Here is a 25,751-nt window from a genome sequence, read left to right as displayed (position 1 = left end):
GTCTTAATGAGCAGCAGTCTCAAGAAACAGTAAATACAACTGAAAAAGACCACTTGATCATTAAATCTATACAGATCAATAATTGTCAGCATCAAATCATTGCTGTCCTCACCCTTTACACGTTTTGTTATTGCTGCAGCTGTCAGGCGTCGGTGACAGTTTTCATTTGATGCAGGAAGCTGCCACTTCCCTTCCAGGTTCTTCCATAGAGTCTCCAGATGCCTGTGCATCTTGCCTCATGCCTCTCTATATGTTTATCCTGTTTATTTAAAGGGCATAAATTTGGGTTTGAGGAGTGCATTCTGCTATTCTGCTTCTGCTAGAGTAGTACTTGGGGCCCTGGCCTCTTCTGCAGCAACTTAATGTGACCATAATTAAACTAATTGTCAACAATAAATGGCACAATTATTTTCATTTGGTTTTTGTGTCACATTTTTCCAGACCTAGATCTTGCTGCTTATTCTGGAACTGGAACCTCAACATTTGTTACTGGCAAAAATGTGCTGTGGAAAACGCAGCAGTTACAAAAATCCAAAGCACTTGCATGGCTTCTGCAGCACAGTAAAGTAGGAAGGGAGAAGGCTGCAGAGCAAAAGCAGAAGACCTTGAAAGTGGAAAAAGTAGGTGAAATGAAAAGTCTCCCTTCTACCACTAATTTAATGAGATAAAAGAGAGTGAAGAACTCCCCACTACAGATTTTATTTATTGTTGTCATTATAGATGTTCCCTCTTGACTGTTAGCATTTCTTCATTGTTTCTGATTCCTCAGAAGGGTAGGAGACTTGCCAGGGAACCCATTTTATGTCAGCAAAAATGTTTTTGGAGTGCTTCTGAAGCGCTGTTAATGATCACTAGTGAACATTAGTCTATGATTTCCTTGTAAATACTACTGTTGACTCCAATATAAGTGAGAGTCAGCATCTTCCTGGAAATATGTACTATTTTTCTTCTATTCTCTTCTTGGAACTAATGAAGGAATTGTGTCAGTGTTTTCGTGAAACAGAAGGATGTGGCTTTTTACAACAGAAAATATGAAGTAGTTTGCAAATAACTTTTAAATAACTCTTTTCAGTTACTTTACATGGGCTTGATTTTGATTACACCATCCAGAGACTGCTAGATGTGGTTGTAGTTGTAGTACAGAAAAAAAAACCCAAACTTATTTGTATTTTTAAATCTGATATTTAGTAGGCAAAGTTAAGGTAACCCCCAGGTACCGTGTCAATCCCAACAGGAAAGGTTGCTGTACCTTGTACCACTGCCAGGTTTGTTGTTGTCTCAGTGGTGAACAGTGCTGGCTTATAGAGGTGCTTCATATGAAAACCGCACACCTTCACTGAGTGGCACAGGCCTTTAGGAGCTAAGGACCAGGCTGCAGAGGCTGGCTGGGTGGCCACTGGAGGCTGGATGGTGAGAAGGTGGTATTTCACCATTTGTATTAGGAATATCTTCCCTAGTCCTTCACTTTCCACTTTCAGGCCCTTCTTGAAGGTTTCTTTTATGTTCTTAGTCTTCTAATTAAGCCTAACTCTTGTTGTCTTTCTTTAGTCCATCTTTTCCCTGTCATGGTGTATTCATTCAGCATTAAAAAAAACTAATATGATGTTTGTGTCTTGATCTAACTTCCACTGCTACCATAAAGTTTTTGGCTTTTGTTTGGATTTCTTTCATTCTGCTGCAAGACCTAATTTGGGTTTCTAGCTTCTCTGTGGTGTGGATTGCTCTTTCTTGTGAAGTGAACATTTCTATGATTAGCTGCATGGTATCTTTCAAGATTTTCTTTTAATACAAGTGCCAGCACCGTACATTTCTACCAATAATAAAGGAGTGGCTGGGAATGGCTAAACTACTTTGAAAGTATTTTGCAACATATTTGTGTAGGACCAGGACCACAGGAAATCTAAGCTCAGATAATGCAATCTTTACGATTGTGCCTTGTTTTTGAGATGGATGTCTGGAAGTTGAAACTTCTCTGATAACTGCAGTTTCACGGTAGTAATAGAAATTGATTTTGCGCTGTTATGTTGCAGGTGTCCTTTCAGAGCCAATGAGTTCTCCAGTGCAAGAGGCAGATGTGTCACCTTACACGCAGTACAACAGTGTGCCATTTCCCCAAGTTCAGCCTCAGATCTCGTCACCGCCTTATTACTCCAACCTAGGGTTCTACCCACCGCAGCATGAGGAATGGTATTCTCCCGGGATGTATGAGCTCAGGAGAATACCATCAGAGACCTTTTTCACAAGGGAGACAGAGATAATGGATATCCCTGCAGCCAAAAAGCCTAGGCTGGGTCACTCCACGGGAAGAGTGAAAGGAGAAGAGCTCTGTGTGGTCTGCGGTGACAAAGCCTCTGGGTACCACTACAATGCTCTTACTTGTGAAGGATGCAAAGGTAGGATGAAATCAATTACAGAATGCAATTCAGCTAATAAGCACAGCAGTTTCTGGTCTTCTGTTTTTCTTTTTAATTTTATCCGAGTCATTAAGCATTTCAGACATTTGCGTTTGGATCTGGTGTACACTATACTGTATTTTCCCCAAGACAGATTGGCAGCATCATCCACCATTGTCCTTGTAATTATAGAGCACACTTGGCCAACCTACAGCTCTTGATGCACCATTAGCTCTTGTTAAACTGAAGAACAGCTTCCATGTGGGACCCTGGCAGCCTGGTTCTGCTGCCTTGGAGGCTGTTCATGCTGATCTCTGCCTGTGGAAGGAACCAAACCCATGGAGCCCCCTGGGAGTTTAGCATGAGGCTGCCCTTCAAATCAGCTGCAAACCCAGCCCAGATGCCTCCTGTAGTGTGCAGATAGGAAGTGAAAAGGAAAGTGAAAGGAAGTGGAAGCTGTCAGCTTGCCAGCTCCCAAAAGATATAGTGTGTGTCTTCAGGTTTGTGAAATGAAAGGATTTCTAATTCTAGACTTTCTACTAGAAATACCCCTTATTCCTAGTGAGAGAGCTTCTTCAGGAAGCAGATGCTATCCGTAGGATAAATATCTTGCTTCTCAGAAGAACAGTTTTTACAAGTTGGTGTCAGGATAAATGGGATATAGGAAATTGTTGCCATTATTGGAAATAGGATTGCCAGCTATTTTAGCAGAGAGAGACGAAAGGTTATGCTAATGGAATAACTATTACACCTAAAGATGGTTACTCTGTCACAGGGATGAGGTACCTCATAGAATGAAAATGCCCTAGTTTTTCATTCTATTCTGTGAATAAATATTTTGTTATCATTTCTGTTCTAGGGGTAAAGCATGGAGATTAGTGAAGCACTGAAATATTTTATGTGGAACTCTCTGTGACTGAGAGTGGACTTTGAACTAATTGGGGGGGGGTTATCTATTACAAATTCATTTCTGAGGGCACAACAGATCAAACTAGTCAACCACTCTAAACATGAACACAGTCAAGGGTCATATAGTTTATCTCAATTATTCTAATAAATGAGATTTGCTTCTTTCAGCTGTCTGTTTGAATAGTCCAAATTAAAAAATACAAATTAACTCATATGAAGGCTGTCATTATAAACCAGACTAAACTCAATTTTCATGTGAAGATTCCAAGAAATTATACATTTGTTAGTTACTCTTTATTAATTTAATGATTAAATGTCAGCAATTTTTCAAAGACTTATAATTGCAAACTATGGAATTTGTAAAGAATGTTACTAGGAGAGAGGTTAAAACCACCAGGTAAATACCCAGATTGAAACCCATGGTGAAAGGAAATATGTGTTCATCTCTCTGCTGATTCAGTTTGAATCACTCTATGTAACCATAATTTTACTGCTTTATTGGGACAATCTATTTTATGTTTTCACTCTGTTTCATGACTGCAACATCAATTACAAAGAATAGTACCCTTGATCAAACATAGTAAAAGTTGAATTATTTAAAGATAATGCATTCTGTTTCTACAATAAACTTCAGAGGTGATTAAAGCACCAGCTGATTCAGTAAAAAGATGTGCTGAGGATAGTAATTCTGTTCAACAAGGTGAAAGGGATACTATGTTTTCTAGATCCCTGATCTTGTGTATCTGTGGTGTTTTTTACATACATTATCCTCAAAGCACAGTGGCCAGAAATGGGCTTGGGTACTTCAGTTGTGCTCTTATCAGTGCAGTAGAAGAGCTACCTCACATGTCTCACATCCAAGTATGAGATTAGCCATTCTTTTTGGCAACAAGACTCTTAATTCATGCTCAATATATATGCAGTAATATGCAGATCCCTTTCTGCAGGACTAGGGCTCACCTTGCAGCACCCCTGCTCCACTGATGCCAAAGACACTCTTATTCAAAGGGGGAGGCTTTGCACATATTTTTTATGTGATTCAACACTCTGTGATGAATATATTGGGGTTTTTTTTCATTTCTTTCTTGGGTAATGCATTCAGCAACACCCTCCATTCTTTTTGTCTTTCTTGGGCAGAAGAAACAAAATTAGATACTATTTCCCATCCCTCGTGAGAATAATAATGTAAAGATATGGGCAGGAGTATACACTTTTTCTTTAAATACATTGCCATCCATCAAAAAGTAAGTATGAATTATTCCATTAGTATTTTACATATTAAGCAAAGGCAGATTAAACAGAACATTTTCTCTCATACAGCATTTGCCCATGGTCCTATATAAAAAAGAAAATGCTTCCTTGCGACTTCTCTCAGCTCTAATATATCACTTTAGAAAATGCTGCCTTGATTAACAATAATAATCAGTAACATTAGAGCAGCTGTAGCCATAATTAATCATACTCAAGAGTAGCCAAGAGAACAAAGCAAATTCAACATTTCCAGCTAACATGAGCTTTTTGTAATCTGGCAAGATCATATAAAAGACTGTGCCAGAAAAACTTTCAGGTTTGGGGGCTACCCCTTCATTATTCTAACAGACGCCATATATAATTTACCTCTGAATTTCTGTAAAACTCCTCCTGGTATAAAAGGTTACACATAGAATATTTTAAGCAGTTGAAGTTCATTTTGAATTATTAGGGAATAATGTATATAGAAATTCCATTCGTAACAAAAAGCTAATTTCAAAATTAATTATGAAGAAATCTGTTCCAGAACACAATGATTCAAGAGTCATTTTATGATAAAATTGAAGCAAGAGTAGGGTTAAAATTACTTTTTGCCGGAAAAATATTTCACTTTTCATTCCACTTTTTCAGAAAAGTTGTTTTCAAGAGAAAATATTTGACTGCTTGAATCTGTTGATTCCTAGGTTTTTCCATCCATATTTTTGCATACTTCTTTCACCTTGTTACATACTTTTAAAAATTCATTTACTAAAGCTTTTTTCTTTGCTTCTCCATGTAAAAGCAAACGCACACCTTCAGGGGAGGGTAAGTGATAAAGTCATCAATCAGACTTAGAAGTTATAAATATATAAATATTTGTACAGAGTATTTTGACATTTACTATTAATTAATGTGCATTAAATTACAGGATTTAAATTTAATAAATAGAATTCATAAATGATGTAAAGTTGATGCATTTGCCTTTAACTGACACTGAAAACCTACAGCTTAAATCCAGGCCTTTTTCTCTCTTCCCAGACCAGCAAATGTATTAAACAACACCTGAATGATGAATAAAAATAATGCCTGGGGCTGCTGGAGGTTCTAAGCAATCTGCATTTCAAAAGAGACTAATGCCAGTCAACTGTATTTATCTGAAAAGCAGCCAATAAAACTGAGAGCATAGAAAAGATTTCAAGCAGGAATTAGAGCAGATTTAGAGAAATGACAGATTTTTTGTGACTAGATAGTTCAATTGTTTTACTGGTAGCTACACATTGGTGCTTGGACGAGATTGTACAACTATAAAATCATAAGCCAAAATTGGGAAAGTTTCATCTGACAATGGCAAAATCATGATGTTATCTGTTATCTTGGTGGATTTAGCACGACAGTATTTTAGCTGAATGCATTCTGAAAACACAGACAAATCCTGCAACGGACAAAAATTCAGATTCAAATCTGAATTTGTCCTGTGATTTGAGTGTGGCAGACTGGGTCTTATCTGGTGCCTCTCTTAGTGCCTCAAAGTGCCAGGCTGGAAAACGATGGTGGTATTGTATCAACCAGTGCCTATAAGAAAGCAAAAGCTTTGTGAATAGCTCTGGTTAATATAAATTCAGGCAGAGCTCCAGTTTGAAGTGCACTTTAAATCAGTGATGTGCCAGCTGAAGCTGTCAGGAGTCTATTTCAGAACCTGCCCTCAGATAGGGAGGAGAACTGATTTCCTCTATGTGTGATGCTAGATTGTCTCTGTCATATGAAGGACAATGTAAAAAGATTATGATAGCGCAGTGATCCATACTAAAATTCAAGTCATCATTGGCAGCAAAGACTCTGTTTGTTTGTGGTGACTCTTCAATTACGTTTAATACATTTAGCACTCCACATTTTGTCCACAGTGCCACTCTCGGAGGTGTACTCAGCAATAGCAAATAGGAAATTTGGGCAGGCTGAGGAAAGTTCCTCTGAATTTCTAGTATTGGTTGCTGTTTGTAGTTACCTCTGTGCAAGTTTGGAGTGAATCCAGTGACGATAGCAGTAGAGCTGCCTGTGCAGCTGTAACTAGGTGACTGCTTAACTCATCAAGTGGACAGTATTTAGTGAATGAGGCTGGAGTATCTTGTAAACAGGGGAGGAGGCCACATGTACAATAGGCAGATATGATGAAGCTTCCTTATTAAACCTGGGGGGTGGGTAAGCAGACCAGTATGTGGAGCTTCTGCAGCTCCCATTCTGCAGCTCCCAGGAGCTGAGGGAATAGTGATGAGTTACTCAACTCTGCGCATCTTTTACCTCAAGAGACTTGTAATTTTTCACTGGCTGTTTGTGTGGCATCACCCTACAGCTCTAGCGCTGGTGCTCACCCTGCTTCTGGCAGGTTTCAGATTTGTGTTGGAATTTTCCCAACATTCACAGTTCCAGAACCTGACTTCGGACTAATGGCTAATGTTTGGGCCTGTGATTTATTATGTTGATTTATTAAGTTATATTACTTTGATAATGCTGTCAATACAGATATAAAGAATATAGTCATCCAGGCACTGAAAAAAACTCATGGTAAAGCACAATGTGTGTCATTCAGAAAACCAGTGGAGATGGAGGTGCTCTTCAATTGGATTACTTTTGCTTCTTTCAGTGTTTTATCTGTGTCACTGCTGTCTTATACAGGGTTCTTCAGAAGAAGCATCACAAAAAATGCAATATACAAGTGTAAAAATGGAGGCAACTGCGAGATGGACATGTACATGAGGAGAAAATGCCAGGAGTGCCGTCTAAGGAAATGCAAGCAAATGGGCATGTTGGCTGAATGTATGTATACAGGTATTTGCATCACATAGCCAGAGTGTGCCTATTTGTTTAATTAAGCTGGTTTTAATAACAAAGCTATACAATATGTCATCTGGCAGGTGGAAGGCACATTAAAGATGGTGCCATGTGCATCAAATCCTCTTGAAAAAGTCATACGCACTTATAGGCAATGGGATTTAGTTGTTGGACAGGGACATAAGGGTGTAAGAGCTGAGCAAATCGTGAAGGAAGGGCTGTCCTGCACTAGATAACAGCCATTAGTCTGCTCGAGTAAGAACAAAAAGCAGGCAGGGGAAGCGAGTCTAAGGGAGACTCCCCAGGAACTTGAAGTTTACAGAGCTGTAGAAGCCAGAGAACGAAAATCCTGGTGCTTCCCCATGTTACTCTTTTTGGGGCTTTCCCTGTAAAGTTCTTGCTAGCCAAGTCCAAATTTTGGCATTCCAACAATGTCATATTCAAGAAAAGAGGAGTGCTGCTAGCAGGAAGTTTCTCTGGACTGGCTAAGTGTATGTTCCCAGACCTCACCCAGCAATCAGGCAAAGCCTGCTAAGGGCTAGCCCTTTTTTATAGTCTCATTAGCTCTGCTTGTGGCACTACAGATTTTCCTGGGTTTCATGTAGGCACATAGGTAGAACTGTCTGCAGAAATGAAGCTGAGGGACTTTAATAATGTTTCATATTAGTGAATATTTTATTGAGAATAACAGCTTATAAACTTCATTGACCTTCACACTTAGAACATCAGGAATATTGGAGTGCAACTTTAAACACATTTAAAACTAATTTTTGAGTAGAATATTGGACAATCCATTATTTTTGCAAGCTTGTTCCTGAAAACAGTCTGTAAACATCTGCTCTTGTGCCTTCCATGAACAGGGCTACAATTTATTTTTCTTGATGGGTCCAATTATTTTAGCACACACATATGTGTGAAACCAATTTAGGTTCATACAGGAAATTAATCTACTTGGAATTTTTAATATACTTCTATCCCTCAATCTGATCAGAAGATGCTATATTAACTGTTGGTTTTGTGTGAAACAATAAGCTCCATCAGTATTTGGAATGCATTGGCAGCATAATGTAATTAATCTTTCATTCTGCAAATTGAACAGGCTACAAAGATCCTGAGACATGATATATTCTCATGCAATATGTAAATATATGAGCAGACACCACCACTGTGATGACAGCACTCAATATGTCCCTAAGTATCAGGGGAAAATAACTCCCCTGTGGTGCTGATCCCAGATCCATTGTTCCAAAATTTGGAGGGTTCAAAATAGTCTGAGTGACTCACCAGACCAAGAAAACCAGCCCAACACTGAAAAATATAGGTCAGAGTAAACAATACTGACTGGGCCCACATGAAACTTTTAAACTGGCCTATCACTTTCACAAACTGGCATATGTGAAATAAAAGCCAGTGAGTGGCACTGCCATCTGACTCTCCCTCTGCAATGGAAACGCTTGGCATCCTGTGTTGCTCATGACTTAACCATAGGTGTGCTCTAGTGCACTGCAATGAAGATGTTTAGCAAAGTACTATTTAATGGCTTTTAAGGAGGAGTGTGCTGTATAATCGCTTTCAGTTCAAGGCAATCCGGGACAGTAAAACACAAAGCTTCTTCTAGTATAGAGCATTTATTTGGAAAAGAGTAGGAAATAAAAGGTTACCTTGAACTTTGTTTCACTTATTCATTTTGTAGGATTGTAATTGCAAGCTCTGTGGATTCTTTTTTCCCTCTGAACAAGGAGGTAAAGTCTAATAAATATTTATGGCATGGCTACTCAACAATCCTACTCTCACCTTTTATACACAAACTACAGACAGATCAAAATTACTAACCATCAGTTTCAGCCATTTGCTGTCATTTTGATATAAACTGCAAGTTTCTTGGGTGAAATGTCTACCTAGGTTCTGCCACTCTTCCTGGAAGGTAATACCCATTTAATACCCATCGAAACCTATCTATTTCTGAGGTAAAAAAACTAAAGTCCTGTCTCTCACACAAGTATTCCAGCTAATTTAAATGAAACCAGAAAAAGATGCCAAGGTAATACTCAGTAACAGAAAACATGAAGAAAATCTGTCTTACTGCTTAAGGCAAATGTGAACCAGATTTTCCCTAGCAAGGTAGTAGACCGGATCATAAACTGGTGGGAAACAGTACAAGGCCATTAACAATGCCAAAAGATGCACTGAATAATTTAGAAAAAAAAAACTATGATGCTGTGCAGCAGCACAAATTACATGGCTCGATACCAGTTATTATCTCCATCATTCTTACTCCCCCCTTTCAAGGTATTATTTGCAGGTCTTATTTTAATCATGTAAATTTCCTCTTCTCTCAGCAGTTCAGGTAGGTTATTTTATATAGTGCTTAAACAGGAAATTAAAAACATTCACAAAAAAAAATCACTGTTTTCATGGTATCTTCCTCCACCATCACATACTCACTGAATGAGCCTCTATTCCTACCCTGCATTTTCAAAGGTGAAGAATGGGAAGGATACTTGAAAGAAGCTCAAAAGAAAGAAAAAATCCCTGTGCTGATAGGTTTATTTTTAGATGAATACTTAGCTGTTTACTTTTTCATTTGTGCTTTCTGGCTGTCTTCCACAGGCTGTGCAGGGTACCTATTGTCCCTGTCTTTTGTTAGCACAAGCAAATTGCTAGGTTTTATGATATCCACACAAGGATGCTCCCTGGTTCAAGGTACTGAAATGTAGTCTAGAATGAAAAAAACCCAAAAGCAAACAAAACCCCTGCCAAACACAAATGTAAAACTACTTTCCTTGGGGCAAGTGAAAATCTATAGTAAAACCCGGGCTTTATTCAGTCCTCTAATACAATGAAATGCAAAATAGCTAGAGCAATTAGGTAACAGTTTAAGTAAATACATTTTAAAGGTACATTTTCCAGCCTGAGTTACTTATGAGCCTACATTTTAAGCTGTTGGTTTATCTGTATAGTGACACTGTAATGGCTAAAGCCCTAGAGTCCTCTCTTCTGAGTAGGCTTTCTGTGCAAAGATTCTTCTCCACAGCCATAATATTGCTTAAAGATTACTGAAAACATCCCGTGTCCTTTCTGTAAGAACAGCTGCACCTTGATTATTGTTTTGAATCAGACGAGGAGCACACTTCTGATGACAGTCTTCCAGATGTTCCCGTTGACTGCTCTTTTGGTTCAGGTCTTCAAGCACAAGAAGGGCTTTTCTTTTGGATGAAACTAAACCAAAGACACACTTCAGTGTACTCCCATGGCTAATGGGTTTTCTACCTGTGAAATCAGATTAGAGCTAGTCCAAAACAAGACCCCTGACATGCACACTGTGTGGATGCTGGGTCACCAGAACCAACCATTTCGCTCTGAAAATGGCTCCTGCTTAACTAGATTGCTCATTAGTGTGTATTTAGTGTCTCATTAGACTCACACCAAAAGATAATGACAGGTTCAGGAGATATCCGCACAGGTAAATGGCTTTGTTAGTGTAAAGGGCATCCATAGGCATGTTTATGTACCTATTCAGTGCCTGGGGCAAACACAAATCAAATTGCTATCTGCTGTATTATGTGTTATAGGTCTACTAACAGAAATACAATGCAAGTCAAAAAGACTACGGAAAAATGTGAAACAGCCTCCAGATCAGACAGTTAATGAAGATAACGAAGGCCCTGACATGAGACAAGTGACATCTACAACTAAAATGTATAGGGTAAGAAAATTCTTGTAATAGTTCATAAAGTAGGGGTGATGTCTGAGCTAAATGTGGCTAGTACAGTGAATATAGAATACTTGCAAACTCTCTGGAGCTGTCTGTATTAATGAAAACTCCATCTCCCACCAAATCAAGGGAGTACCTCAAGTACAGAAGTAGTTTTGATATTTTTAGTCAAAACTTAGTAAAACATCAATAAGATCCATGAAGTACTTTTTGTCAAGTATATATCAGATATGATGAGGTGTGAAGTTTGAACATACCTAGTTATTTGCTATTTGTTTCCTTATTTCTAATAATAAAAAATACAAACTCATTCAGTTTAGAAGCATTATACACCTCTCTTCTGTATACTTCTATAGAAATCCCAGCGAAAAGCAAACCTCTTGTCTGCTTGGTCTCCAAGTGCGAGAAATAGATGTATAGCTTTTGCCTAAAGCAGGAGATGCCAGATCATTTCTGACTGCATTGCATGATAGGATTTTTTTTTTTTTTTGCCAGTGTAGGAGAAAGTAGAATTTACCCCAGAACAGCAAAACCTTCTTGATTACATCATGGATTCATACAGTAAGCAACAAATACCACAGGAGGTGTCAAAAAAACTGGTAAGTATGTTGATTAATTGATTTTTGAGATGTGGATAATGAAGCTGAGGATTACACAGCAGCAAATATTTGTACTTAGCATAAATAGTTGTAATAAGTAGTAGAGCAAACTATTGATAAAAACTTACACTTAAGACATGCTGGAAGTGGGACAGAATCTCTTCCATTCTATCAACAGACCACATGTTTGTTTATCAAACTTGAATGCAAAGAAAAAGGTTTCAACTCTGGAAATACATTTTCATCCTCAAATCTAACTTTTGCTGATTGGGAGTTTCGATTTTTACATTGTTAATATAGGCAGCGGTTTGAGTCTGACTTGCAGCCAAGCTTCCTTTCCATAAGAGCACTAGCCTGGAAGCTTGAAAATGTTTTTTTTTTTTTAATTTTTTTAACTCAAATTTGCAACATTTTTGTTTCATCCCCTCTTCTTTCCGTTTCCTCTCTAGCTTTTAGAAATTTCATTTTTCCTTTAAGATCTCCCAGTTTTCATGATAGGATGGAAAAAAGGTTGGAAAGCAGGGAGAAAAAGAAAAATAAGGCTTAAAAGAGGTGGTTTTTTTTACATAACTGTCATGTTTAACCTTAAAAACAAACAAGCAAATCCACAACAAACCCCAAACAACTGTAAGAATCTATTTCCTAAGTCATCACCTTTGAAAACTAAAAGGAAGACAGTTGCAGGGGGAGGGTTGACTTACCCATAACTAATATGTTGAACTTATCTCCATGGGAGGTTAAGGAGGTCAAAACAAAAAATATACTAAAAAAATATATTATGGCACCCATAGAACTTCTAGCTCAGGATGTGCCTAAATCATTGATTGCTAGACATGACACTGAAAGTGAGACAGACATTCCAGAGGAGAGGACACTGTCTACTTCTTTTACTTCTTATGTTGCCTTCTAAAAAATACGTGGTTTTGAAAACCATTGGAGACAAATTACATTGTTAGATGGACCTCTTGCCTTATCCAGTCTATAAGTCTTGTATTTTATGCTCTTCAATGTGAAGTGACAATGAATAGTAACAGATTTTGTTTGGTTTGATCTTTAACAGTTACAGGAGGAATTCAGTGCTGAAGGGAATTTTCTGATTTTAACAGAAATGGCCACCAGTCACGTGCAGGTTCTTGTGGAATTCACTAAAAAACTACCAGGTATATCCAGTGTGTTGGGGCAAATTTTGTTATTGCAAAGTTTACATGCCTTTCGGTTGCCATTTGGTGATTGTTGTGTATATTTTGAAGACTATATAAAAATTCCTCCTCCTCTAACACATATGAATTCGTCAGACATTGTCTAAAGAAAAAGAACCTTGTGATCAGAGGAATGATATGTTGAATAATTCAGACTCTGCCACCCTGAGATGTGGCACTCTTTACTTATTGACAAACAAAATGCCAGAGAAAAGGTTGTGTCTCTAGAGAGATTTTATTTTTATATATCACTGTAATGCTGAATAATCTGCCTCTAAATTGCCACAAACGCTTGCCAGATTGCTTCACTCCCTTTGCTGCCTTTCTAGCAAAGTCTCTAGGTTATGATATCCACTGAGCTGTGAGTCCTAAACAAGAACTTTCCCTAGTTGGTGGCACCAGTGTCTATGGTCCTTGCATGGCATGTTATGGACAAGCACTCAGGAACACCTGAGTTTATCATTAGTATTTTTTTAACTCCCAAGTTCATGTTACTTCAAGAAGTAACGTTGGGCATAGTACAGGTTCCTTTTTATTAAGGAAGGTGCATTGTGATGCTTGGCTGTATGAAAACATTATTTTTCTTGCACTCCCATAATATGGACCCTTCCTCTGTGTGTTACAGGCTTGCTTCAAAGCCTAGCACTGCAGTTGTAACTATATTTTTTATACTAACTGGGATACTGGCTTGCAGGAAACGAAGAAAGGAGGAGCTTTGTAATTGAATAATCTATTATTTTCAGTGTTGACTTAGGATATATCTTGCAAGATTTATCACTTTTTTTTTTCATTATCTGCAATATTTTCTGTGCTTCCTCATAGAATCAAGCGGTGGGTATAAAGTGGGCACCTACACTGGCAAGTATGAGGAAAGTTTCTGATGATTTTTAGGTCACCATTCTTCAGGAGCAGCTGTGTATTCACACAAGTCACCAAATTTGTTCTGACTTCTTCAGTGGGTTTTACAGTCTCTTCCCTCCAAAAAAAGAAAATACATATTTAAAACACAGCAGGAAGCCTCTATGTAACACAGTATATTATTCCAAAGGCAAAGTGAAATATTTTAAATTAGATGCTTCAAAGGCTTTTGCATCAGAGCATGGAAAGAGCTGAAAGCAGCACAGGAGCGTGAAGTCATATAAAAGGCTCTGATGGAAAGATGGCAGATGTTAGGGAGCATCAGGCTAGACAAAATTCCTGTATTGGTTACGCTACATCACTAGATTTCACTTGCCAAGTTTCTCTCAAAGTACTATGAACACTGAAACACAAGTCTAATTCTCCTAAACTTTGTTGACATCCAAATCTGTGTCATTTTCTGGAATCTGGGTTTCAATTTCCCAACTATTTGGCAATCCTACTGACACCAACACCAAGGTTATACAGATGTGTAGCACCTCATGTGCAAGAACTTCAGGATAGAAAATAGGAGGGACTTTTGTGTTGCTGCCTTTCTTATTTCCAACATCTCCCCAGGCTTCCAAACCCTTGATCATGAAGATCAGATTGCTTTGCTGAAGGGTTCAGCAGTAGAAGCTATGTTCCTCCGTTCAGCTGAGATCTTCAGCAGGAAACTTCCTACAGGACATACTGTCCTTTTAGAAGAAAGAATTCGCAATAGTGGTAAGTATCCTGTTTAACAAGGGAAAACCAAGCCACACCATTGCACTTCTGAGTCAGTATTTTGCCCTTAGAAAGCTAGTAAAATTGTTTATTAGCACTGAAACAGGTTTATCTGAATAGTGTTCTTTATATTGACTAGAACAAATCTAACTCAGCCTTGAGGCTAAAGGTCATAAAGTAAAGGTTTATTTATAAATACATTGCAAGTATTACAAATAACACTGTACCAAACAAACCCGTTGCAACTCTCCAATGATAAGCATGAAAGAACAATGAAGAAGAAATACCATAATTCTAAATTATTCACATAAAATATCAATATTTATGCTTTCAAAGGTAATTATTATAAGAAGAAAAGAAAAAAAAAAGATTTTAGGGTGTTACTGAAGATGACTAAAGGGAACCACCTATTATTAGGGTCATTTTGGTAGAATTGAATCACAGCACAAAGTGCATTGAAGAATTATAAATGTGACATTCTCAGTGTGTTTTCTACATCTTGAGGTGCATCAAAGGCTCAGTGGCTATGACAAATTCTTCTGGTTCTGGACATAAATCTTTATAATTATGAAAAGCCAAACAGGGCTGGATATGGTTTGTTCCTTAAAGCAGGCAAAGTGGTGTTTTGCATTGTTATGTATTCTTTGTGCTCCACTAATGCAATACTGAATGTTTTTCCTTCTTTATGTATTAACCTGCAAACTTTATCCAACCCACAGCCACCTATCATTCAAACTTCAGATGTAGCAACAATTCTGAATCAGAGTCTGTCTATACCTTATGGCCTTCCTTCTTTAATTGTCAGAAGGAGAAGAGACACAAAAACATCAAACCTCAATACTAGTCATAGAAATAGGCTTAAACTCATTTCCGAAACTCTTAAAATCAGTTACATGAAGATACTATTGATATATGTAAAATTAGGCCAATACTTTTATATTTGAAACCTGAAAAGAAATCTTGAAAATAATGCTATTGCTGAAGGTATGCATTTGGTTTGGCTTTAACATACTAATTTCTAAATTTATCCTTTTTTTAATATTTCTTTCATTTTTATTTATTATAAGAGGCTATTGTTTGATGTATTGGAAATGGTGACTTCCAAAGTGATATGAACGACTTCTGGTCCAGATCCCGCAGGCAGAGAAGTATGCTAAGAAGGCCATTAATATTTCCTGGAAACTGTAATGAGTTGGCATGGATCCAAATGTCTTCATTAAGAGATTATGAGCTAAATTTTTGATAAAAATAGGTCTTAGAGAAATGAATCCATATGAACACATAATAACTGAAAGCTTTTCTAATCTATACAGTGAGTATCACTCTTCTTGTTCAAGGTGTCAACTGTTCATAAAAAATAGAAGCAGGAAATACTTTGATCCAGAACGTTACAAAAACCATCGTGTCATACTAATAATTTTCTTCTTAGTCAGACTTTTAAAATAGCCTGTTAATTCTCTGTAACTGTTGAGTCCAGATGAGATGCATTATTTTTTGCAAGTTTTTACTAGACTTAGAGATAGCATTTCATATAATAACATGACTATCTGGAATATGACACTGTATCATGCAGTAATATTATTTACCTGTCATGCAACAGATTAACAAAATAGCATTTTGTACAGAAATTTTAAGACAAGTAACAATTTTAAATATGGTACCATTTATTCCAAAGGAAGATTTCCTGCAATTCCTTCTTTTTTTTTTTTTTTTTTTTTTTTTTTTTTCTGTGGAGAAAAAACCCCTCCAAGGTAGATTAAACACGAGTTCTAGATCAGAACAAAACCTGGGTTGAATAGTTCCCAAGAAATGAAACACAGTCACTTTTTTAAGTGTGCATGTATACAAATATATATCTTATTGCTCTTGGAAAAGGCTCTCTAAAACATCTTCCCTCAAGCCAGGGTCAAGTTGGAAACACAAAAGGAAAAACTGTTGCTAGAATTTCACCCGCCCTGTATTACAGGAGGATAACGTATTATCCAGCTTCCTTGCTTCTGGCTGCATTCTTTCCTTTCATTAATATCCAGAACAGAGGACAAAATATCCGTTTCCATGTATTTAATTTCTCCACTCTGTGCAAATTCAAGCCTACTTAAAACACGTTTTCCTTGGCTGCACTTCACAGGGCTGTGACAGTAGACAACAAACACAGCTTGTAAATCTCTGTGATAGTGTTAATTGCTGCTACTGATGCTATTTAACTGTCAGTGCTACTGCACAGACCCAGAAGCCACTCAACATTTTCAGTCTCTCATTTTGGACTGACATTGCTGCCTGCTAGGGTATTTCAGTCAACCTGGCAATGTCCCTTGCATGAAAGGGCTAAAATGTGTTTTTTAATCACCCCTCTGCCTGTGTTTTCAGTACTGGTAACTGCCTGTTACTGGTATCACTTCTTTTGCACCAAAAATGCAAGCAGATTATTTTATAAAAGGAAGGACTTTTACTAGGTTTGACTCTTTCATGCTTCCCAAGTGTATTTTCAGTGAATTTTCATAGGAATCCTGTTCATCATCGCACAAGCTACCAGAGTTTTTTAAGAGCCCTCATTGGTGCAATTTTTCTGTGCATTTTGTCTTAGTTCAGGGTAAATTCCAGAATTATACATTTGGGCAAATCAAATAATTTCAAATTGTTTAAAAAACATAAATACCAAACCAGATTATTTTTGTGGTTTAAATTCTGCACATTTTCAGGCGTCCTGAGTTTAAACAAAATGTGAGAAAGGCATCCAAATTATTCTGTTATCATCTCTTACACATACAGCTTTCAAAAATATTGAATACACACTTCACACCTCTGCACGTCATAGGGCTTTAAGTTGAATAATCACCTGTACCAACTGTGATATTAGGGTAGAAACTTCAGCAGCCTCTCACAGCCTTAACCAGTAAGGACAAATGCTACCCAAAGCTGCAGCTGGTCATTACCATGTTATAGACTGGTCCAAGAGCTAAGACTGGCCAAAAGATATTAATCCCAAGTCAAAGAAGAAAACTCAAAAGAATTACGCATAAATTTGGATAGGTACTTTTTTTTTTTTTTTTTAAATACACTTTACAAAAAAAAAAAAAAAAAAAAAAAAAAAAAGAAAGGATAAATGCAGCAAACTGAAACACCCTGAAAAGGCAATAGAGAGAAGCAGAGGAAATGCAGACAGTTGAGTGAGAGTTTAGAAAATATATTTATAGGTAATGAATAGCTCTTAGTGAGGTCCTAAACACTGTTGGACCATCAGCCATATATTATTGCTGTTAGTCAGATCTTCTGTCCACATAATTGTAGGTGCAGACATATTTCTGAATGTCACATAAGACCTATTGTCAAGCCTTGATGTCTGTATCCATAAAATCAGGGAGGGCAGTGGAGATGACATCCTGCCTAAAAGTCACAAGCTGTCCAGCCTTCTGTCATCTGCCACCATGTCACTTCGAAGCTGCTCTCACCTATTAATATTTATGCCTTCTCCAGTCTGACTCGAATGGATTTGCTTTTTTCCTTTCTTTTCTGATAAAGAAGCCAGAGATCTGGTCATGATGACCTTTGAGCATTAGCAAAACTCACTTTTATTCTCATGCTGATGAGGTGTATTTTTATTTCTTAGCTTGCGCATACTGCTCAAATCCTGGTGCATCTCAGGGGCTGCCTTTTTCTGTTCTCTGGTGGTCTTCCTTATTAAAGTGCTATGGAAATTCTTTCATTAGCTTTCATTAGCTCCTGAGACTGAGTTCCTCTTCTACTCACCCTAATATTGAGACTTAATGAGAAATACATACATTTTATTTAATGTTAATGAGAGCTTATGCCACTTACTCGATACTTCACTACGCACATACTATGTGTGACTAATTGACTCATTCCGTGAAAGGCTGACATCTTAGTAATTTAATACTTAGTTTCTTTGTGTTATTTTGAAAGCAAATTATCCCCATTATCAAACAGTACAATATTTTTAAAAGCAGTGCTGAGACACTTTGATGTGAGCATTTATGGCTTGTATTCCTACAATATAGCTTTCAGTAGTCATGAAGAGACGCAGGTGTCTATTTTGTCATTTTATTCTATACAGCAGCTCTACTAATTTCAGTACTGGGAAATAAGATACTATCTGATATGAACAGAAACAGAAGAATCTGGATCCAAATTTTCAGTTAGCAGCAGGACACCTGACATTGTAAAACATACTTTTGTCTACCTGGATGGGTTACAGGTGCTGAAGAACAGTGAGATCCAAGGAATACAAGAAATAGACACTATTTCAAAGCACTGGCAACAGGCCCCCTTTTGCCCTTGAATGTGGGATACAAAGTTCACATTGATTTGGGTAAGAGGCTCCTGCAAACAAAAGCCAAATTTTGGAACCAGAACAGTGGTACCTAATTACTTCTGTTGCCTTTGGCTTTTATAATTTGATTATTAGTACTGAGTAACAGTAGTGCTCCAAAACCCTTCTGCTGAAGTGTGTGCAAAAGAAACAAAATTATCTTCGCTGGCAAGTCCGAAGTGTTCAATGCACCAAATGGTCATGTGCATCCACAAGGAAGGAGACACCATCCTATGACCTGACCCAAAATTAGCACACTGCCCCAGGCATTTAGAAATTAGGAACACCTTAAATTGCAGAGTACAGGAAAGAGCTTTTCTGTTTGCATACAGTCTTGTACAATCTACTGCACTGAGTTAGCCGGTCCCATGTTCCTGAATTACTAACGAAGTTACTAGAAGTGTTTAAATCATATCTACAGAGTTAATTTATACCCATGAAAAAAAGAACAGACGTCAGGGGATCCAATCGCTTCCACATAAGTGTACTGCCACAGGCCAGAAACTTACTTAGACTGGACCTATAAAGTCTAGCTCCAGGCAGTGCAGGTGCTGCTGCTGTGTGCTAGACCATACTTTGCTCCTGACTGTAGCTACTCAGGCCACTGCCGAAGGGTGGTGTGTGGCAATGCCATTTGCATCCTCCTTGCAGGTCTGGTTTATTTGTTGTTTGGTTTTTTAACTGAGGATTCTTTGCTTTCAATGATGGCTTCACAGTGGTCCTACTGATTGCTTTTGAGAAGGTGGGGTTTTGCTATCCTGATTGTGAGTTCTTCTTGGCACATGCTAACCTCTCCTTCAAGTTGGACATTTAACGTCTACGAGATGATGACAGAGGAGAGGTCAAGTGCAGATGCTCTGGTATATCTTCTCTACTAGCTCGACTTTCCCCTTTTCGGCTCTCAGTGTCAATAGGGTGAATTTGGTCAGTGTTCAAAGGGCCACTGATGCATTTAAACAGCTTAGCAGGTAGACCTCATAAGTTGGTGAGAAAGCTTTTCTGGTAGATGAAACACTGTGAAAGATAAGAAGTAATTTTGCAAGTAATTAATATATCTTATTTTCATAAAACAACCCTTGGTTTCATATCCACTGGCACTTCCATATTTATCAAGAAAAAAACCTCTATATCCATATTAATCACACAGTGCTAGTTACTGTTAATTAGTAATTACTCTCAAGCTTTCTTCTTGCAATAGATTAATCTATTCGGTTTTACTGAACAGCTAAAATAGAAGAAAGAATGCTGTCTCCAAAAGCTGGCAATACTGACTCAATATTACAGTAAAAACATTTATTTCAGGACTACATTAGCCAGATAATTATTTACAGCCTGCAACTCTAAACCTTATGAAAGCAACAGTCACCTTCAGTGACAAATCCCAGGAACAAAACCCTAAAAAAGGCCAGGTCTAAACCAATGCTCTCTCTTAAGCTACGGTCAGGAATGAAATTGTACAAGAAGTGGTGCTGAGTGAATAATGCTCATGGGTTTAAATCTGCTCCAGTCTAATGCTGCAAGTACTCAGTAAAGCTAGTATTTCCCATTGACTATGCTGGATTTTATAGTCAGTCATGCATTAACATAGTGAAATAAATCAAATTAATTGCATTACCTTCTGCAGATGATAGAGTTAGGCTGGTGGTTAGGTAGAACTCTGTGTAATTCAGAATGATGCACTCTGTGAATGTGATGTGAAGGGAAAGCATGTTCTTATCGCTGTAATGCTGCATGAAAGAAAGTTTTGAAACCTTTTTGAAAAGAAGAAAGAAGCACTGTTAACAGTGACCAGGAAGCTCTGCCTAGCTGACATAGTACTCTGCAGGGCTCTTGTCTGATCTAAATAGAGGGTTAGATGGGGTTAACTTTTCTGTTCACAGGTGAGGCCAGGAATATAACTTTATCTATTTTATTTTTTCTTCTCACTTTTGGAGTATGATTTGTAACAATGACATTAGAAAAGTCATAGAGTTCATTTCTCCTCTAGCATTTCCACTTATGAGCACCAAATCGCCTTTAATTCTTTTTCTGATAACCTGACTTGAAGTGACAACATTTTTTATAGTAGATAAGAATAAAAAAAAAAAGGCAAGAACTATAAACATCTGTTTCCTGCTTTTTTGCTTTCTGGAGTAGCTCATTAAATCCAAACTGAAGTTTTTTAAATCACGTTAGAAAACAGCCCCCTCTTGTGATGGAACACTGGTTTGTGTAACGTGCATATGAGATGATGAAGTAACAGGGAAAATCCAACACAGATGGGATGATAACAAAACTAGTAACCAAGTAAAAAAAAAAAATAATCCATTATCCTAGCCTCAAATTTTGCATGGTTTTAGTCATAATTGTCCAGTGACATATTTCTGTTTAAAAATTTCAAAGTTCTATTTTCTTTAGTAAAAGCAGTAAATCAGTTGCATTGTTGAAACATCCCTTTTCACTTACTTTCACCTCTTCTGTTTTATTTCTCTCTTTGGAGTACAGTAATCCAGAGAGAAATTCTCTGCTGCAATTTCATTTCCTTCCACATCTATACTCATTTTTTTTCTTCAGCCATCCATGCTTTATTTTCTTAATGTTTGACTATAAGCTTTCTGGGGGAAGGATTATTTTACTGCCCGCTTACACGATGCCCAGACCAATGAGGATCTGAATTAGTCATTCTATTCGCTGTTCACCACCATCATTTTCATCTCACATCTGCTGTATTGACAGCAGGACTTGAAGAGCTTTGTGGTCAGCGAAACAATAAATTCATCCAGCTAAAAACTAATCTGCCTTCCACCCACCCCCTCCCAAAAAAAAGAAGAAAAAAAATATCAAACTATGAATATGGGAAGGGGGGTTGGACTAGATGATCTTTTGAGGTCCCTTCCAACCCTTGGGATTCTGTGATTCTGTGAGTCTTGGTCACAACCCACTTCCTTCCATTTCCTCTCTGCTGCCAAGATGATCATGCCCAGCGTCACGATACCTTGCACAGACTTCTAAAAATATCCACTTTTTCTTGGGCTTTTCTCGTGTCATTCCTGAGCTATTCACCTCCCTGAAGGAAAAACCTGGAGGTTTTTTTTCCCTGTTTCTAGATTCATGTGACCTTTAAGACTTTGGTGCATCACATGTATGTGTTCCTTACATACGTCATATTGTAAGGAACTTGGGTATTTATGTCTGCCTGAGAGAGACAGGCGGTTCCCCTAAAGTTAGCAATAACAAGAGTTTAAAATTTTAAATACTTAACGCAGATGACTAACAACATAAACCTCACAGAACATTAGATGACTATGCTATTGTTTGCTCTGTATAAAGCTCCAGCTGTGTTACTAACTTCCACACGATGAGCTGACCTGCATTACATATGTCTGCTTAATTGACTTAGACTTTTCTCAACAGTATTGAACTTGTTATAAACCCCAGATTTGTGGCATGTAATCTGAAGTGAACACAAGTTGCTTATGTCATATGTTAAACACATCACTGAGCCACAAAATAAACCACACCCTGCAATACCATACTTTCGCTGCTGGGACACGTAACTATGCCACTGACTGAAGTAAGTTCTCACTGTCACAGCAAAATGTGACTGTTTCTTAGTTAAGTCAAGTGACTTTATGTTTCCTTCCTTTGAGTTCCGCCTGCTGAGTTTCAGTTGAATTTCCCCTACTGAAGGCAGTCCAAACCTCACCAATCCGGGACTTCAGCTTTGTGTTCTATACAATACTCAAAACCGCATTATTTCATGTGGTTTCCACACCAAGATATCAAGGCTTCTCCTAGAACAGTTCAAAATTAAGAGTAAAATTACAAGAAAACCTATGGCCCTCATCTGTGTGAACAGAGGAGGTTTCGATCCTTTCAGCCAAGGAAGGCCAAAAGGCTCTTGCTGCAGAACCACTGATTTGGATGTGTACACCCCATTGGTGCCACCACTTCAGAGCTGCAAGCACACATCGCCAGCGGTCTAGTGGCTGCTCCAAGTGACTCACGCAGCATTTAAAAAAAATAGTAATTGATGTCACAGGATCTACTTCTCTTTTGCACCAAAAAGCAGAACGAAGCACATCTGTAATTTAAGGCTAAGTAAGAACATTGTGACTAGATGACAAAGTCAGTAAGAAGAAGCCCCATCCACATGCCCCAGTTCAGTAATCCCAAAGGGTTTCACTGATGGCAAGAGAATCACAAAATCCCATCCTTAAATTGGGCTAGGTTTTATTTATGGCTCTGTACTTCATAACACACTAGTTTATACTTAAAAGTAGTAGCAGTTGCAAGCAAGTTGATCTTGGACTACAGGTAATCCTAGACCTAGGTAAATTTTCAGGCAACATAAAAGATGCAGTTAAGTCTTTTTATGGAAACAACTGAAGCAACTGCCCAAGGCAGTAGCAGTAGTTAGTAGAGTACAGTTGGGCTAGAATTAAACCATACACCCTGAGAGGTTTCCATATAACTAATGTAAAGATAGAGAGCATGGGGACTGTTTCACAAACTGCATCCTGGAAAGAGAAGACAGCTAGAATATCAGCAGACAGCAAGAAAACCACCTATGAGGCTTGTCCTGAAGACCTAGATGGACAAACCTGTAGAGGAAAAGGAATTGCTTGAAAGACAGACTTTGAAACCATGTGAAATTTCCAGTGCTTGCTGGTTTCTACTCTGAACTGAAAAACAAGGATGCGCTTGCAGTTTTGCAACTAAGTGTCTCGCATCAGGCCCATTTGCGTAGTAATTTTCCCCCACGAAGACAGCCAAGGCTTCAAACACTAAATAATTGCTCTGTGGCAATAAACCAGATTATTTCAATAATTTCAAAATAATATAACTTTTTTTTTTTCCCTCTCACAGGTATCTCAGCTGAATTCATAACTCCCATGTTTAACTTTTATAAAAGCACTGGAGAGCTGAAGATGACACAGGAAGAATATGCACTGCTTACAGCCATAGTTATCCTGTCTCCAGGTAACTTCTCATCCAGAATTAAATATTAGTGGTTTGGGAAAGAAAGCAGGAGGAGTATGACCTGGGACTTGTAAAAACTTACATTCTACATAGAGTAAGTGACCATACATGCTTATTCAGTATATTCAGTTGTTAAACCAGAAAACAAACACACAAGTCCAAGCTCCAAATGTCCTGCTACACCATCTGGTTTTGCATAGAAGGGAAAAAGGTGCCTAAATGCTATGCTTAAAAAAAATACTGGTATGTCTTCACTGCTTACCATGACAGGCTTTTTCCTTCAGAAAATCCCAGTTGTGGTTACATGCACAACACTACAGACCACTGTGGAATGTTACCATTTTTTAGAGGGAAATTGGGAAACTCTGTAACTTAGATAGAGAATAGCAGTAAAGGTCTTCAGCCTTTATCAAACAAACACTAGGGTGTCAAGAGCAGAAGGACAGTAGCAAGTTGGCCTCTTGATTATAAAGTGTTGGAAACTGACCTTTCAGAAGTATCAGCACAATAGCGTCTCAGCCCTGTTTAGAGGCTTTGCTGTAAAAACTCTTCGACAACACAAAACTAGCTCTGCCTATGAAACACGGAGTAATTGTATAGTGACTCAAACAAATTGACTGTCATAGGAATAGGAGAAGCTGATGCTTCAGGACAAAAGACAGACACTGCGGTTTCATGGAAGATGGGAAGGTGAAGCAATTCCATTGTTCATTCAGTCAGTGTGGCTCAAGAAACTTCATCAAAAAATTTCAGTGACAAAAAAAAAATTCTCCTCTTTTCCTCCCTCTCCAAATACCCAAACACACACAAATCAGTAAATTAAAAGAACAACTTCTAACAAAGAAGTTTCACTAGAGGATGAAGATGTTTGATTCTCCCTGGTGACCAGTATGTACGCTCTTCTCTACTGGCCAAATTCCCCAGCTGTACAACACCTCCAAGAACTTATGCTGTGCTGTTCAGCAGCTGCAATGCATCACAGGCTGTACTCAGGTGCAGAACTGCACTGAGAGATGACAATTCAACCCCAAAGAAACATTTCCAAGTTAAAACTGTTCAGTTTTTGACAAAGTCGAAATTGTTCCCTAGATAGGAGTAGGAAGCTTACATGAAAACTCCAAACAAAAAAAAACATTCTTAACTATTTTTATTCCCCCTTACATGAATAGAAATATTCTGTGTGAACACCAGTACCCAGTGTAAATACTGGAATATTTTTATATTCATTTATCAGTGAAAATATTTACATTGTATCAGAGCATATATTTGCTAATTACTTCTTTCCTTTTAAAACCATAACCAGATCGACAATACATAAGGGACAGGGAGTCCGTGGAAAGGCTTCAAGAACCATTGCTGGATATACTACAGAAATTCTGCAAACTTCACCACCCAGATAACCCTCAACACTTTGCATGCCTTTTGGGCCGTCTGACGGAATTACGGACATTTAACCATCATCACGCAGAGATGCTGATGTCATGGAGAGTGAATGATCACAAATTCACACCTCTGCTCTGTGAGATCTGGGATGTGCAGTGATGGATATTTTTATTTTAGAAGTATCTTTTTAAAGGACACATAACATTTATTTTCATAGAACGATATCCCACAGTACATTAAATTTTCTTTACTGCATTTTTATAGAAACATGCCATGGATTCGTAAAAGTAATTCTGTTCACTGTACACAGAATATTGCATAGCTTTCAGATCTTCATACTTAAGTACAACTTTCTCTGTATTTATATTCTCTGATCAGAAAGAGTCCACCAGCTCTTCAGAGGAACCCTGGTAATTCTGCTGCAATTAAGCTGATTGCAGTTACAGTTCCTCTTGACGAATGGGGATAGCAGGTTTCCATTCATATTTTTTCATGGCAGTGTTTTTGTGCTTGGCCTCCATTATATTCCAGATACTTACTTAATAAACCAGCTGAAACGGTTAACGCCAGTCATTTGCTGTTCAA

General features: G+C 37.9%; 1 protein-coding gene across 2 annotated transcripts in view; it reads left to right on the top strand.

The window, feature by feature from the left end:
- NR1H4 (nuclear receptor subfamily 1 group H member 4) overlaps positions 1-25,325 on the top strand; it is a gene marked incomplete at both ends in the record, with an annotated part of 33,149 nt that extends 7,824 nt beyond the window's left edge. The window contains 8 exons of one of the 2 annotated variants that reach the window (XM_080623189.1): positions 2,031-2,393; positions 7,203-7,343; positions 10,931-11,064; positions 11,574-11,672; positions 12,733-12,832; positions 14,348-14,494; positions 23,670-23,783; positions 25,087-25,325. In XM_080623189.1, the coding sequence (XP_080479315.1) occupies positions 2,031-2,393; positions 7,203-7,343; positions 10,931-11,064; positions 11,574-11,672; positions 12,733-12,832; positions 14,348-14,494; positions 23,670-23,783; positions 25,087-25,325 (1,337 nt within the window). Of the gene's footprint in view, positions 1-2,030; positions 2,394-7,202; positions 7,356-10,930; positions 11,065-11,573; positions 11,673-12,732; positions 12,833-14,347; positions 14,495-23,669; positions 23,784-25,086 lie in introns of both variants that reach the window. The other variant, XM_080623188.1, reaches the window with a different exon arrangement.
- Positions 25,326-25,751: the final 426 nt, after the last annotated feature.

This window comes from Psittacula echo (genome assembly GCF_963264785.1).
Source record: "Psittacula echo genome assembly, chromosome: 1".
NCBI lineage: Eukaryota > Metazoa > Chordata > Aves > Psittaciformes > Psittacidae > Psittacula > Psittacula echo.
Note: the sequence above shows the minus strand (reverse complement) of the source record. Positions and strands in the feature narration are given on the sequence as shown.